At 43.6% G+C, this 16,553-nt stretch overlaps 1 protein-coding gene across 1 annotated transcript in view; it reads right to left on the bottom strand.

Annotated features, from left to right (window-relative positions):
* dlgap2a (discs, large homolog-associated protein 2a) overlaps window positions 1-16,553 on the bottom strand; it is a 471,572-nt gene that overhangs the window by 171,028 nt on the left and 283,991 nt on the right. The window contains exons 4-6 of the mRNA XM_080750728.1: window positions 15,672-16,116; window positions 11,942-12,274; window positions 11,465-11,543 (exon numbers count right to left, since the gene is read on the bottom strand). Of these exons, the coding sequence (XP_080606854.1) occupies window positions 11,465-11,543; window positions 11,942-12,274; window positions 15,672-16,116 (857 nt within the window). The remainder of the gene's footprint in view (window positions 1-11,464; window positions 11,544-11,941; window positions 12,275-15,671; window positions 16,117-16,553) is intronic.

Raw genomic sequence — 16,553 nt, 5'->3', positions numbered from 1 at the left:
CAGGGTTACCCAAGTCGAAAAGGTCGAAGAATAGAGACTAGACAAAGAGTGATCCCACGGCGCTATTATATCTATGCATTTAGCCACGTCAGCCGCTGTGCATTGAAATCCACTCTGTTGAGTTACTACATTACTACATTACCCCCCCCCCCCCCCAACACACACACACACACACACACACACACACACACACACACACACACACACACACACACACACACACACACACACACACACACACACACACACACACACACACACATATACACTACCACCCATTTTACCCAAGTCAGACATAACACAAACCTCTAATTTAGCAGAATATTAGGATTCCGGGACTGATATATGGTACAAGGAAGCCAGTGAGTAAGTCCATGGGTCCAAATTTGGATTCTACATAGTGAGAAATGTATGATTTGACACCAAGATCATTCAAATAGGACAGGTCTATGGTATTTTATTGCGGAATGCAAGATTACTGTATATTCAATGGCGGCCATCTTGAAAAATGGCCGCCATCTTGAAATTTGATTTGGCCAGATGGTTTTATGAAAAGAGCAATCCCTAAGGAGTATGTGTGCCAATTTTGGTGCTTGTATCCGCAAGTGAACGATTATTTCTGTTATCTGCCCGGCTACTAGGACACAGGTCTTCAAAGGGGGGCCTCCAGAGGTAGCCGGGGGCAATTAAAAAGAAGAGACTATGCTGTATAATATACTGTATATTATATACAGTACATGTATGCACACATGCTGTGTGCTTTGGGAGCCACATGTGCTCTGCACATCACACAGTCGCTCCAATCAGTCGAACAGTCTCCTCACACACAGGGGTCTTCATTGTTTTCAGGCCCAAGGACCCCTTAGTTGAGAGAGAGATGACGCCCCACAACCTGTTCATAGATTCCATATAGTTTCATTGTTTGACAGCACCAGTGTATTTTGAATTCATGTCCATTTGTGTTTTCAAGATATTTTAACCACTGAGTTACAGTAGTCAAATTTTGATATGACTGATCTGGATGAGGAGCTGGGCTGACTCCTGGTAGAGGATCTGATCCTTCGAATGTGTGCCTTGAATGAGAGCTGACAGTCTAGGACACCATGTGGCCCCACATAAACATTCTATACCTGAATTGTAACTGTATTTTATTACAACTATTTTTTTTCACTCTAATGTCTTGGCCATAAATAGCAGGTCTACCAGCTAACAACGCACTTGGTGAAGGGTCCCCCCAGAATATAGGGATGCTGCAGATCGCCCTTCTCACACGCACAGGTATAGTGCATGTCACGGACACATACACATATGGTACCTACTGAGATAAGCATGTCTGCACGCACACGCACACGCACACACACACACACACACACACACACACACACACACACACACACACACACACACGCGGACGGACGGACGGACGGACGGACGGACGGACGGACGGACGGACGGACTGATATACTGTACACATAAAGTGATCCTCAAAGGTATTCTTCAAAGCTTTCTCCAAGGCCCGTCAGTGCGTGCGTGTGTTTGTATGCGTGCGTGTGTGCGCACGTGAAGGGATTTAGAATTTTGTGTAAATGTCACTGTGCGCGCGTGCGTGTGTATATGTGTGTGTGTGTGTGTGTGTGTGTGTGTGTGTGTGTGTGTGTGTGTGTGTGTGTGTGTGTGTGTGTGTGTGTGTGTGTGTGTGTGAGTGTGTGTGTGTGTTTGTGTGTGTTAGTAAGTAAGCCCCCAGGACCGCAGAGGATTATTGAAGCCATTGAAATCTTGCAAGACTTTCACATCTATAATTCTACTGCCTCCACAATATTGGAGCCAATCCAGGAAGGAGAGTGCACTTCCGGGTGCTTCATGGGCTGCTGAGAGACTTTCATTGAAATGAATAGGTGGGGTGTCCGGCCATCCTGTCTCTAGATACTGTATACGTCACTGTCGGACAGAAACCTTCTATCTCCAAGTTTCACATTTGTACATTTTTTCACAAAGTAAAACACTGCTTCATCATACAAAAGTAGTGAAAACAGCTGATCTACAAGCACACAACGCCTCGCGCTAAAAATGATAAATACAAAACAAACGGTTTTGGACATACAAGGTTTCCACCCGACAACGACGTATGGGTAAGAACAGCAATAACACTGACACCTCTTTAAAGCCACTGGGGTAGAAGCAGCGGTGTAAAGTAACGAAGTACATATACTTAAGTACCGTACTGTACAGTTTTGAGGTACTTTTACTTTACTGGAGTATTAACGATTATCAGTATCTTTGCTGCATGTCCTTCCCCATCTCTCTCATTGATTCCTCTCTCTCTCTCTCTCTCTCTCTCTCTCTCTCTCTCTCTCTCTCTCTCTCTCGCTGTAACTCTCTTAATAAAGCATGACAATGCCAAAAATGTAAGAAATACAACAAGTACAACAGCTTAGTTGAAGGACGACTTCACCAACAGTGTTGTTTTTGACAGCAAATTTTGGATTCGTTTTAGTCATAGTCTTTTGAATAAAATTTCTTTTGGTTTTAGTCATAATTTAGTCACCCGAACAGTTTTAGTTTTAGTCTAATTTTAGTCGACTAAATATCATGTATTTTTGGCAGACCTTGATGGCATCGTAATGACTGATTTTACACTTGGTTGCACGCTGAAAATAGCAAATCTACAATCTCACAACGTGTCGCGCTGCGATGCGTTGTGAGCTAGTAGATCGGCTATTTTCAGCGTGCAACACCTGAGAGCAACCAAACAAAATCTTATCCACTAGTCCCTTCCTAATGTTTTAGTCTAGTGATTTAGTTTTATCTGATTAAATTATTCCCTCCACCTCCCAACAATTCTCTTCATCCACTATTGCATATTATGCAGCTAAGGTGTTATGCTCAAGTTACTCCTTTAAAAAAAAAATCTCATCTTACTTTTCTTGTTATCTTTTCTTCTTGATTAAATCCAGTATTATCTTGTGCATATTGCATTGCTGTTGCTGGTCTTGTGGACATGCCGCACCAACATCTTTAGCTGCTTTTGTGAGTGAATGTTATTAAATTAAAACCTTTTTTCCTGCATTCTCCCTTGATTCTCTAGTCTAGATTCACATCACACATCACTTCAGTTCACTTCAAAGTAGCTTCTTTTCCACAAGGCCTATATGTCGTGCCACTCTGTTCTTATCTTCGTCCATGCCTTACCCCTTTTCCCTAAATTCCCCTAGACATTCTTTTATATACAAATAGCTGATCTACAAGCTCACAACTTTTCGATGTATATCGTCTATTTGAAGTATTTTAAAATGTTTTTGAAAATAGTAAAAAAGAAAAAAAGAAATTTGAAGTTCAGGGATAAGGGGTAAGGGCATGGACAAAAATATAAACCTCTGGGCCCTATTTTGATTGTCTTAAGTACCAGGTCTTATGACTTAACTTAAAGGGGAGAACCACCCATTTTCAACATTGAACTATGTCATTAATATACCTTAGAGGAGTTGTGTGTATATAAAAAAAAAAAGTGTCCCCCCCCCCTTTTGTGTTGCCTAGAACTGGAGGATTGATTTTGTGGTTTGTATTTGTATTGTATTGATGATATAATTTGGTAAAATAAATGCTGTTTGGCCACAGCCAAATAGCATTGGCCACGCCTCCAGGTCTTAAGTTAAGTCATAAGACCTGGTACTTAAGACATTCAAAATAGGGCAGTCTGTCTCTCTGTTTCTCTGCCAATCTCTATCTCAGTTTCTCTGTCTCTCTGTCTCCCTGTTTATAGTCTGTCTCTCTATTTTTCTACCTCTCTGTCAGTCTGTCTACCTGCCTGTCTCTACAGCCTGTTGCACCACATTAAGTTCACTAAATACCTCGTTTGAATTTGCTCTGCCTCCGGCAGCTTGAACCGGGGTCCTACCCTCCTGACACATCTCATTAGAGAGCAGAGAATGAGCTCAAGGTTGCCCTTTTAACTAAACAGTAAACACATTCTGCCTCGCTGGCGCAAGTCGCAGTCTGCGTGCATGACTCCTTTTTGTTTCATTCGTTGCGTTACGACATGTGACTCTGGTGTAACATATACCAATGATCCATAAAATCAAGCCCAGATATTGACAATTATAGCAGGCATTGGAATGGAGTATGCTTTGCTGACTGCGAATCTATGATGTCTTGATTCGACACACAATGGCTTGGGACCCAAAGCTGTTTACCTGAACAGGCTATAATCAACCATGTGATAACATGTGATAAGATGGAATTGAATGTCTCTACAGACCTTGTCAGTGAAATTGCGTTACTATGGGAACAGCTTAGGTCCGTGTGTATTTCCTGGCTGTCAGCTATATACTGACATTCACACTCACTTGGAAGAATTATGATTATGTTTACGTTGGTGTGTACTTATGGTTACTTAAAAACCTAACCCTAAACAGGTGGTCTAACCAAACGGAGGACGAACCATGGGGCAGTCCCCTTCCCTAATTGTGGGCTCGCTGAAAGACGAGACCAGTATGTTATACCAAAACATTATACTGTAGACCAAGGTTATTTTCCTCGAAAAAATGAAAGGCAGGGCCCTTAGCCAATGAGGAGCAGCCAAAGGGTAGATCTCTGTGCCCATACATGGTGTTCCATGCGAGCCCGCACTGTTTCATAGGAACAGTATTTCTAGTTTATAGTTAGATATATCGAACCAGTTACCCATATATGGAGATCCCTGATACCCATATGTAGATCCATGTATATATATATATGGAGATATGGGCATATTGGTTGGATTGGCGGTTCTACAAAAAAGAAATTGTTTCATACAACTGCACATTGTGTGTCATGTCATAGCATTTAGTGAGTGGTGCACAACTTGACTCTGTGATGTCATATAATTTAGGTGCACAACTTGACTCTGTGATGTCATAGCATTTTGTGGGTGGTGCACAACTTGACTCTGTGATGTCATAGCATTTTGTGGGTGGTGCACAACTTGACTGTGATGTCATAGCATTTAGTGGGTGATGTAAAGCTTGACTCTGATGTCATAGCATTTAGTGGGTGGTGTAAAGCTTGACTGATGTCATAGCATTTAGTGGGTGGTGCACAGTTTGACTCTGTGACGTCATAGCATTTAGTGGGTGGTGCACACCTTGACTGATGTCATAGCATTTAGTGGGTGGTGCACAGCTTGACTCTGCGATGTCATAGCATTTAGTGGGTGTGGTGCTGATGTCATAGCATTTAGTGCAGGGGTCTTCAACGTTTTCAGGCCAAGGACCCCTTAGTTGAGAAAGAGATGCAGCAGGGACCCCCATAACCATATAGTGTAATTGTTTGACAACATAATTGTCAGTGTATTTTGGATTTTTTGTGTTTTCAGATATTTAACCACTTGAACCGTCAATACTAAAAAAAAACTGACCTTTCACTGTACTTAGTCTGCTCTTTTTCCCCTCTACACCAAAGCTCTTAGCTATTGAAAAATAGCAGATATACAAGCTCACAGCGCGGCACCGAGTGCCGCGCTGCGAGCTTGAAGATCTGCTATTTTTGAAAAGTTGTGAAAATCTTTGAATATATGTATTTTTTAAGCGAACATTTCTAACTCAAATTTTGCTTCTGGGGGTCCCTGGAACGAAATATTTTGAGATCGGGGTCCGTGGCCAAATACATATCATCTTGGGGGTCCTTGACATAGGTTTCTTGCACACATTTTCATGATTTTTCAAAAAATAGCAGTGCCGCGCTGTGAGCTTGTATATCTGCTATTTTTCAATAGTTAACATTCATGGGGGGCCCGCAGTGAATCCTTGTACCCAGGGCCCAGAATTTGGTGCGACGCCCCTGGGTGCCTGGGTGGTACACACACTACACAGTGAGCGCTCTTATTTTCTGCAGCTCTCTGCACTTCCCTTTGTTTTTTAATAAGCAGCTTCTCCTTCTAAAGCCTTCACCTTTGGCAAAACAACATGACAATTAAGTGGCTTATTAAATCCCACCGCAATGCCCTATATCAGCATAACTATCAGACTGGTCCTCCCTTTGTGCTGATGCTTGGGGCGGACGGGGCAGTATTCATGGTGTATGTATGGCAGTGGTGTAAAGTAACCAAGTACATTTACTCAAGTACTGTAGTGTACACGTTTTAGGTATTTTTACTTTCCTGGAGCATTTCCAATATTCAATACTTTTACTTCTACTAGATTACATCTCAATATGAAATGAAATGTGACATTTACAAAGATTTTTGATGCCAACCTTTACTCAATTAACAGACTTTTGTGACAAGAGTATTTTACATTGTGGTGTGTGAGAGAGAGAGAGAGAGAAAGAGAGAGAAAACGAGAGAGAGAGAGAGAGAGAGAGAGAGAGAGAAAGAGAGAGAGAGAGAGAGAGAGAGAGAGAGAGACAAAAGTGCAGGAAAACTGCTCCCACGCACGCGGATCCAACATTTGCACAACACATACACACACATTGATATACATTAGTGGAGTGTATTTGTCCAGATGAGGCGGTCAGTCTGTCATGGATGTAGATTAGTGTGTCTGTGTGTGTGCGTGCGTACACAGTAATTAGGTTTAATTGTACAATCACTTAACCAGACAGAGGTCTCATAATATTATCTATCATCAGTCAACTGAGAGAAGCAGTATAGCATTCACGACTGTAACTGTCTCCATACTGTATAGTGTATACCATACACAGGCAACTGGCGGCCCGGGGGCCACATGCGGCCCCCACCTTCACTTAATGCGGCCCGCAGGTTAATATCAGAATACTGATATTAACTTATATTATTGATTTCAGCTGTTACAATTCCAAACATGCAAAACCCGCTTTAATGACTACTAGTATTAAAATGTTAGTTTTTTTTTTTACGTCCAATGTATCTAAGTAATTAAGTTCATAAAGTTTACATTAGTATAACTAAATGCATGTGAAATTAAACAAAGATTTTTGATTTCAGGATTCCAATTCAAAAATATCAAAAGATAATTCAGGATTCCAATTCAAAAGTAGCAAACATAGACAAGCTTGTAGATCGGCTATTTTTGCTACTCTTACTGGAGATAAGCCGTTATTGCTTGCAGACAGTAACAATATGCAGTGTGGCCCACTGGAGTGAGTGTTGAAATGTAGTGGCCCTTTCCATCATCAAAGTTGCCCACCCCTGCTGTATACAGTAGGCACATCCATCCATCCATGCATACATACATGCATCCATCCATCTGAACACTCCTAAATGCACCTGAATGCTCCTGAACGCGCCTGAACACTTCTAAACAATAGTGCACAATTGGTGAACTCCCCTTTAACCAGCTTCGACCTTTTGTTTCCCAATATGTCTAGAATTCACACCTCAACTGTCTCTCTCCCTCTCTCTCCCCCTCTCTCTCTCCCTCTCTCTCCCCCCCTCTCTCTCTGTGTCTCTCTCCCCCTCTCTCTCCCCCCTCTCTCGCTCTCTCTCTCTCCCTCTCCCCCTGTCTCCTCTCTCAGAGAGGGCATTGCTTGCCTCAGGGAGGATGCGTCAGCCTCCATCGATGGGATTGATAATGTTAGGCTAAATATAGCCCTGCGGGGGGCTATTTTTAGACCTGTGCATGACGCTGTGGCTCGGACGCTACTGCCACTGAATGACCAAACCAAAAGAGTGTGTGTGCGTGCGTGCGTGCGTGCGTGCGTGCGTGCGTCCGTGCGTGCGTGCGTGTGTGTGGGTGGGTGTGTGTGTGTGTGCATTCGTGCGTGCGTGCTAAAAGGGCCTTTTGGTGAAAACATAGCCGACCTCCAAGCTCACAACGCGTCGCGCTATTTCGGTGCTTGATACCACACCGAATAAAGCAACATCAAGTCAATACTGGAGATGTGGCGTAATGGCATGGATTTCTACACAGAGAGGGCAATTCTTTCAACATAAGATGCTGCATTCATGTTCAGGAGAGTTTGGACAAGGCAATTCTCTTGAATGCTGCCTTAAAGGTATGGCATGGAAAGAGGGCATTTGCATTTCTTTCACCATGGTAAAAACTGCATTCGTGGTCTGGAGAGGGCACTTTTTACAGACAGGATAAAAGGGCAGGGGCTCAAGCCCCCTTTGATGTCTATGTGTGCACATGCCTGGTGGTCTGCTGTTGTCGCTGTGAGAGACTCGGCGCTGCACTTACTGGGATTGGAAAAATTATGCGAGGTTGAGAGGAGCCAGCGTCGCCCGTCTGGTTCATAATTATCATCACTTATGGTTATAAATGTGCTGCTCCGGAAGACTCTCTACTTTCCCGCTGACGTCAGTTTTGATGGCGCGTATAGTTATACTTTCTGGTCTGAGTGATGTTCTGGCTGGTTGTTTACGACGGCCAAAGTCTCCGAGGGGCTCTTTCCTTTTATATACCTTTAGCTTTATTTTAGCTGCCGGCGGTAAACTCGTTGCCATGCCCTCCGTTTTCAGGTTGTATACATTATATGGAGTGCTGTCGTTACATGTTTGCACGTCGTTGGATTTGTCGTTTGGGATATCGGTAGACTTTTTTCCCCCATCCCATAGGGAATGGTGTATAGCCTTAAGCATGCACAGGGGTGTCGCACCAAATTCTGGGCCCTGGGTACAAGGATTCACTGCGGGCCCCCCCATGAATGTTCTTCGTGGGGGAGGGGGTTTAACCCATTTAGACTGGGAACGCATGATTACAAATTATTTTGTGCTTTAACTATTGAAAAATAGCAGATATACAAGCTCACAGCGCGGCACCGAGTGCCGCGCTGCGAGCTTGTAGATCTGCCATTTTTTTTTAAATCGCGAAAAAGTCTTTGAAAAACCCATGTTTCAATGTTAGTGGCTCAAAATATTTCGTTCCAGGGACCCCCCACAAGCAAAATTTGAGTTACAAATGTTTGCTTAAAAAATACATATTCAAAGATCTGCACACATTCTCACGACTTTCAAAAATAGCAGATCTACAAGCTTGCATACAAGCTTGTATATCTGCTATTTTTCAATAGCTAAAGTATAAAATAATTAAGGCCCCTCCACCTTGGGCCCAAGTAGCTCAGTCCCACTTCCCCCCCCTTGTGACACCCCTGAGCATGCATGACTGTATAAGAACGCTCACTCGTTCCTTTACGACTGAAAAGTGCTGACTCATTCTGAATTGATCCTAGTGATACTATGGGGTTTCCCACAGAGCCACTCATGGGCTTGTGCAGATTAATAATAATCCCGCCGAGCTCGATCCTTATTCCAACCCACACACACTGGAACATCCATGACAGACACACGCCAGAGCAAACCACTGGGCTCTTTAGCTGAGGCAATCAGGCATTATGTCGCCAACCAAGGCCTAACAAAATATATATACTGAGTCACTCGTCCTAGACAGTTTGCCCTCCTGGCCCCCAAAATGTGGAATAAACTCCCTGTCGCACTTAGAAGAACAGACTCACTCCCTGGCTTCTGCCGTGGACTGAAGTCGCACTACTGTAACACTCCCCCTTCCCTCAGTGACAACCAATGACCATACATGAAGCTAGATAGCATTTCTTATTTATTTTATTTTATTTTTTAAGTTTTTTTTACTAATTAAGTGTGTGGTCTACCTTTGTTATTGTTTTACTAGATTGATATTCCTATGCATTTGTTATATTGTTATATTGTTGTTAATGTACTGAAATATTATCTTGCTTATTATAGTAATGTGTATTACCTGCATATTGTAAGTCGATTTGGATTAAAAGCGTCTGCTAAATGCATGAACTGTAAACTGTAAACTGTATTATTGTAGTTGACTAAATCAACTGTCGATTTAGTCGACTAAAATCTTATAATATGTAGTCAACTAAAACTAGACTAAAAGTCAAACATTTCAGATGACTAAAATAAGATTAAAACCAAATTACTGTATATTCAAAAGACTGTGACTGAAACTAAATCAAAATTTGCTGTCAAAATGTATTAACACTGATTGAACAGCCACTTTGTGCTCTGTGCCGTACGTAGCTCTTACAATGTTAGCTACAAAGCTAGTTTAAGCGCTAGTATTGATGAAAATGTGTCAAAGCCTTAGCCTTGCGTTGCCTATAGCCTTGCATAGCCAGGCTTACTCATTTGCGAAGAGAAAAGCCTGGTGACTGACAATATGAGGCAGAGACAGTTCTAGGAGGTGGGGCTAAATTTTCCCCGAAGTTGTCTTTTTTCACAGTGCGGTGTTTCTGCAAATGTATTCCCCGCTGGGAAAAAATGGTCTACGTCTCCTGCTCCGTCGGTTGAGCTCGCAATAAACAATATACAAACAAAAATATTGATTCAGGCGATGTTACACCTATTAAGAGCGAGTTAAGAGCTACAATCTACCGTATTTTTGTTTTTTCGCTGGGGAATGTAAAAAGACCCGCACCGCATGACATAACTTCCGTTAAACGCAGCACTTCCGCTAGAAATCTTGGAACCAACCGGCATATTGTGGCCAGGGTGTGCGTTGCCAGACTCATCCACAAGCAGTGGGGGTGGATGAGGCTGTCAATGCGAGGCTAGCCTTTACCTAGGCTATGTCAAAGATGAAGGGGGAAGTGTCTTGGTAAAGGCACACAGCCAACCAGATGAAGGAGGGGAGTGGCTTGGTAAAGGTACACAGCCAACCAGATGAAGGGGTAAGTGGCTTGGTAAAGGCACACAGACAACCAGATGAAGGAGGGGAGTGGCTTGGTAAAGGCACACAGCCAACCAGATGAAGGAGGGGAGTGGCTTGGTAAAGGTACACAGCCAACCAGAAGAAGGGGGGATTGTCTTGGTAAAGGTACACAGACAACCAGATGAAGTGGGGAGTGTCTTGGTAAAGGTACACAGACAACCAGATGAAGTGGGGAGTGTCTTGGTAAAGGTACACAGCCAACCAGATGAAGGGGGGAGTGTCTTGGTAAAGGTACACAGCCAACCAGATGAAGGGGGAAGTGGCTTGGTAAAGGTACACAGCCAACAAGATGAAGAGGGGGAGTGGCTTGGTAAAGGTACATACATAGCCAACGGCAGTAGACTGCTAAATGGACAATCAGGTTTATGAACAAACAAACACCTGCCCTCAAACTCCCTGTGGTAAAAGCAGCCTGTGTGTAAAAACAATGCCAAGGTCACTTTGCAGCTTTTACATACACACACAGAGGTACTTGTAAATAGATGTTTATAACTTTAGGAGTAAAATCCTCCGCAAACCACCTTTAATCTCCTCCTTATCTGCGCTAAGACCATCGTACAAACTCTAATGCTGCGATTCTTTGATAATTCTCTTTATCTCCCCTTTTATATATCTATTATTACTGATACCACGTATATTATGTACCTGTACACAAGATGGAACAATGAAGAAAGCTTGAACCTCGAATGAGTGAATTGACCAGACAGATAAAACCAAATTATCAGATTACGGTATATGTCAAAAATAGCCTTTTGGTGAAAATATCGAAAATAGCAAAAAAACGTACCCTATGTGTGTCACGTGCCTGAACTCACCTGTAGGTAGTGGCAGGGCCTGAGGTTGGGCTTGAGGTCGGAGGGCATCCCGGGCTTCTCCAGGTTGAGCGAGGACTTCCTGTAGGTAGAGATGGGACGATATGAAAACTTCATATCACGATTATATTGTGACAAAAGAAATAGCGATTTACGATATTATCGCGATAATCAAAATCCATTTTCTTGGGGCGGAACATTTGCCAAAAAATAGCAGATCTACAAGCTCCCAACGTGTCGCAACGCGTTGAGAGCTTGTAGATGGGCTATTTTTGGGGCAAAGATATTTGATAGAGAGTGAAAAAAGACTGTATCAAGTACGTATATTATAAGTACCTTTTACCAATTACAGAGGGTACCGGATTATGCAGCTCGGCAAATAAAAGGTGAATTGATCCCAGTGCATGACGGAGGACGATATCGCGATAAATTAAATATCCACGATACGATTATCGTGAGTGTTTTTCGTCCCATCCCTACCTGTAGGCCTCCTTGGCCTGGCTGACGGTCAGCGTGGACCAGGAGCTCCTCTTCATGAACTTGCCCTCGGGCGCCGCCGCCGCCGCCATGCTCTCGCACGCCGAGCACTTGACGTCGTTGTTGCTCTTGGAGGTCTTGAGCGTCAGGTCCCGGTCCCCCGCCCCCGCCAGGTGGTGGTGCGTGGCGCCGTGCACCGAGTCGGGGTAGCAGTGTCCCATGTGGTCGGCGGGGTGCCGGGACATGACGCTGGGCGTGCGGTACGTGCTGTCGCTGTCCAGGTTGTCGTCGGAGCTCCACCAGCCCGCCGAGCGCCGCTTCTCCCCGCCGGCGCCGCTGCCGGCGCTGCCACTGTCAGCAGAGGAGTGAGGTGAGTGAGTGCATTTATGCGTGTGCTGTGCTTAAGTAGAATGTTTTTTGACTTTACGGGAGTATTTCCAATTTTTTTGTACTTTTACTTCTACTCCATTACAGAGTAGGGGTGCCGATCTCCATCACTGTGGCGATTCGATACGCAATTCAATACACTGCCAGCGTAACGATATATTTGCGATACATTGAAATCCTTCCAATACGATGCATTATGATTCATCCCTGACCCCGATACAATGTGATACACCCCTTTTCATGGTTTTTGTTAACAATCCGGATGTAGGTGAAGTTTTCTGTGCTTTCGACGATTAGGGAAGGGGAGGGGAGAGGTCAGAGGGCCAAAGCCTAATCACCCACCCCACAGCCCCTTTCCCTAAGACACTCCCTCTGTCAGACAATTTTCCCTCACTAGTGATAATTAATTTCCTGGATTTCAACTTAAGGTGAATACTGCACAAGACCAAGGGCCTGGACAGAGCCATAAATCCTATCGGATGGAAAACCAACAGTTGAAGCACTCCACAATATCCAAATATGGAGGACCAGGTATAAATCACCACAATCCGAGGAGCAGGGATTCCCTCGAAATCCTCTCCCCTCCAGACCTCTCTCTCCCCATTACCAGCATCAGAACAACTAGGGACACGCAGAAGCCCTAGTGCAAGGCCGCTATGGACAAGGGTCTGGAAAACGTCAGAGCCGGAGCAGCTTTTGAGATGGATTACAAGTGACCTTTGAACCTCAACTGCTAAGATGATCTGACCAGAACAGAATCAGACAATAATATTGGGCTATCAAACTGCCCATGGACTTCTCACCGTCGTCATGAATTAATTCATGGGATGCCAAAGAATCCTGGCCAAACGCAAAGTAACATTGACTTTCCCCAGTTAAAACGGGTCTCTTCTCAGTTGGACTGAAGATTTATAGACCCCCAGCCCCCCCTTCCCTGGAACGCTATCACCTCCCCTTATCCCCCTTGTCCTCCCTCCCATTGGACGCTAAAAGGACTTAAAAAAAAAGGCATTGATTTACTGATGATTATTTACACTGACATGATGAGAATGTTGATGTTACAGTACCTCGTTGTGGGGATCATCGGGAAAATGAATGATGATTAGAAGGAAAAGATTGCTAATAAATAGAACCACTAAGTCATAATTGCACGTCCTAATGAAGTAGGCTTGGTTATGTTATATCATGTGATTTTGTTTTGTTTAATCCAATTGAAATACAAGAATATGTTGTCGGGATGATTTTTACCTCCCCAATATTTTGATAAATGTGGAATATTATAAATGAAATGTATGTTTTTTAATGTTTTATATAATAATTGTATCGTTTAGGGATCATAGAAGACTTGGGTGATTTAAGTGTTTTGGCTTTGTTGTAACAAACTTTTGATTCCTTTAGTCTGCGATAACACTGGTAGAGTTCAGGTATTGCATCAGGAGAGGAGAATGTGAAAGAAAACATAACATTTAACCTATACAAACTAGGCTGTCCAAGTGATAGAAACTAAAAGGTCTATATATTGAGTGATTAGGCGCCAGCCACAAGTTGACGTGGAAAAACCAGATATTTTGTAACTGGGCGTGCCAAATATAGATAAATCAAAAGATAGCGTGCGAAGTGTAGTATAAGTAGCGCCAACAAAGACAGGAGTTGGGGCATTAGGGTCTGGACGTGCTTGGCGTGATGGCTGGCTGGAGGACTCCAGCCAGCCATAGACAAGATTGGACATTTTAACTTTGGAAAAGTTAGAACTTTGTGAACCGTTTTAGCCTAAGTGGCATGGACTCGGGAAATATCCTATATTTTATGGACTTCAGTTTCATGGACAATATTGGACAATATTGGACATTTTAACTTTGTGAACCATTTAGCCTAAGGATATTTGGCTGATGGACTTCAGTTTCAAGCTTTTGGAAATGTATATTTTGTTTTAATAATTTTTGTGACTTTTATTATTTCAAAGGTTTTTTAATAAACCATTCTGGAATTATTGGACATTAAGAACTTGTCGCGTGCTCTTTTCCCAGTGTCATTCTAGAGAGTTTACATGGAAATGGAGGGGAATCGCCTCTATTAGAATGTCAAAGGAAACACGTCACCGGCAGAGAAACAGAGTGAGAGCGGATCCTATGCCAAGGTGGAAAAGCAACAAAGCCTTCATCTCATCCGTGTCCAAAAATCGCTGCTCTTCTTGACCTCGTAAGAAGCGACTCGGTCAGCGGCAAAAGTCACTTCGTCAGTGTTTAAACGAGTGGGGAGTCACTGCTGGTTTTGACCTCGGAGGATATCACAGCATGACGGACATGCAGAAAACTCTCATTTTTACAAGACAGTGTGAAATTCAAGCACCTTATTAACGTAAAATAAAGACAAATCTATACAACTATGGCAAAGGTTTACATTGGATTATCGCATTGTTTACAGTTTTATTGCGATGTATTGCTATACAATAATACCAGTGATTCTCTAACTTTTAAATTTGAAGGACCATCATAACTCAGGGTAGTACAAATGGAATCAAATGAACCTATAACAAGAGTAAAACATAATGTAAAGAATTACTGGAAGTCACAGCTGCAGTAAACTGTTCAAGACCCCATAGATATAATTCATAGAAAGAATGAAATACTACATGAAAAAACGATTCAAACATGCAGCGAGCGATACATCACGATTCAACACATCACGATACAACACATCACGATACGATACATCACGATCTCAGCCGTCAATTGTACCGATACACACTGAATGAACCGCTTCACTCGTATCGCGCACGTTTGTATCGCGATTACGATCCGTATCAATTAATCTCAGCATCCCTACTACAGAGGCAAATATTTATTGATTATTGCAAAACATACCACGTCAGCCCTATGTAAAATAGCCAAGCTTTTTCTTTTTTTGAAAAAAAAAAAAATGAAATTTGACATTCTGTATAATGATTTCCACTTTTGGTACTTTAAGTACTGTTGTTTCCTGTTGAGATGGCACATTTCCTCATAAAAAGCGCTTGCAATGTAGTGCATTTGAAACTACATTGCAGTGCACATCATTGGGTGCTCACTGCTTTCCTCCTGTGAATTGTTTTATTTTTATTTTAGTTTATTTTCTGTTTATTTCATTGCTGAGTGAGGTCGATGGACAAAGTCAAGTGAGTGAGATGAAAAAACCTGGGTGAAATGTGCCAATCTCAACAGGAAACAACAGTACATTTTGATACCAATACGTTTGTACTTTGAAACGTATTTTGAATTCCAGATTTTCACCAACAGAACATTTCCACATTGCAGTTGCAGTATTTGATAATTTCACAGAAGTAAAAATAAACGTTCTCCCGGCCCACCTCTGGCTGTCGGCCCCCCGGCGCTCTTTGCTCTTGCTGCGCTTGCCGTGCTTGTGGTGGCCGTGGTGGTGGTTGTGGTGGTGGTTGTTGTTGCTGTGGTGGCTGTTGTGGTCGCCGCCGCCCTTGGTGCCGTTCATCTTGGACGAGCCCTCCAGCGAGTGGGACTTGGTGAAGAGCTTCTGCACCGAGTGCACCAGGTGGCGGATGCGCCCGGGGCTCTCGTTGTGCCGCTGCTCCGTGGTGGTGGTGGTGGTGGTGGTGGTGGAGGTGCGCTGGTACTGCAGCGTGTGGAAGCCGTCGCGGTGCAGCGGCAGCTGCTTCTCGAACTGGTCCAGGAGGTTGGCCGGGAGGCGCTTCAACTTGCCGCTACCGCCGCCACCGCTGCCTCCGCCGCCTCCGCCTCCGCCGTGAGGGCCCGAGCCGCCTCCGCCCCCACCTCCTCCGCCTCCTCCACAGCCAACGGCACCGTCGTCTCGGGGTTCCCTGCCGCCGGACGCAGGTCCTCCGCCTAGGGCCGCCCGGGATTAAAACATTTAAGTTGATGATTAGTTATTACACAAATCATTGCGATTAACGTTTTTGGTATTGAACTTTGCAAACAATCATGAAAAACTATTTCATGAACAAAGAATGCCGGACATTGCTCTTGCTCAGCAGCTCTTCTTTTTAACACATATGGTACCAACCCCGAGTTTCCCAGAGTTTGTGTATAGCTGTGCCAAGTCAGAATTTACCGAGTTGGCCGCTGATTTATTTGTAAAGCAGTGAATGGAGTGCACACGTGTGGGGTATCATCCTTGCATTATCCGTGCATGACCCGTGCACATCGTGCACATTAAAAGGTAAGAATCAAAAGATTCTGGCAATGGAAGACATTGAAGA

This window comes from Nannobrachium achirus (genome assembly GCF_963921795.1).
Source record: "Nannobrachium achirus genome assembly, chromosome: 20".
Classification (NCBI taxonomy): Eukaryota; Metazoa; Chordata; class Actinopteri; order Myctophiformes; family Myctophidae; genus Nannobrachium; species Nannobrachium achirus.
Note: the sequence above shows the minus strand (reverse complement) of the source record. Positions and strands in the feature narration are given on the sequence as shown.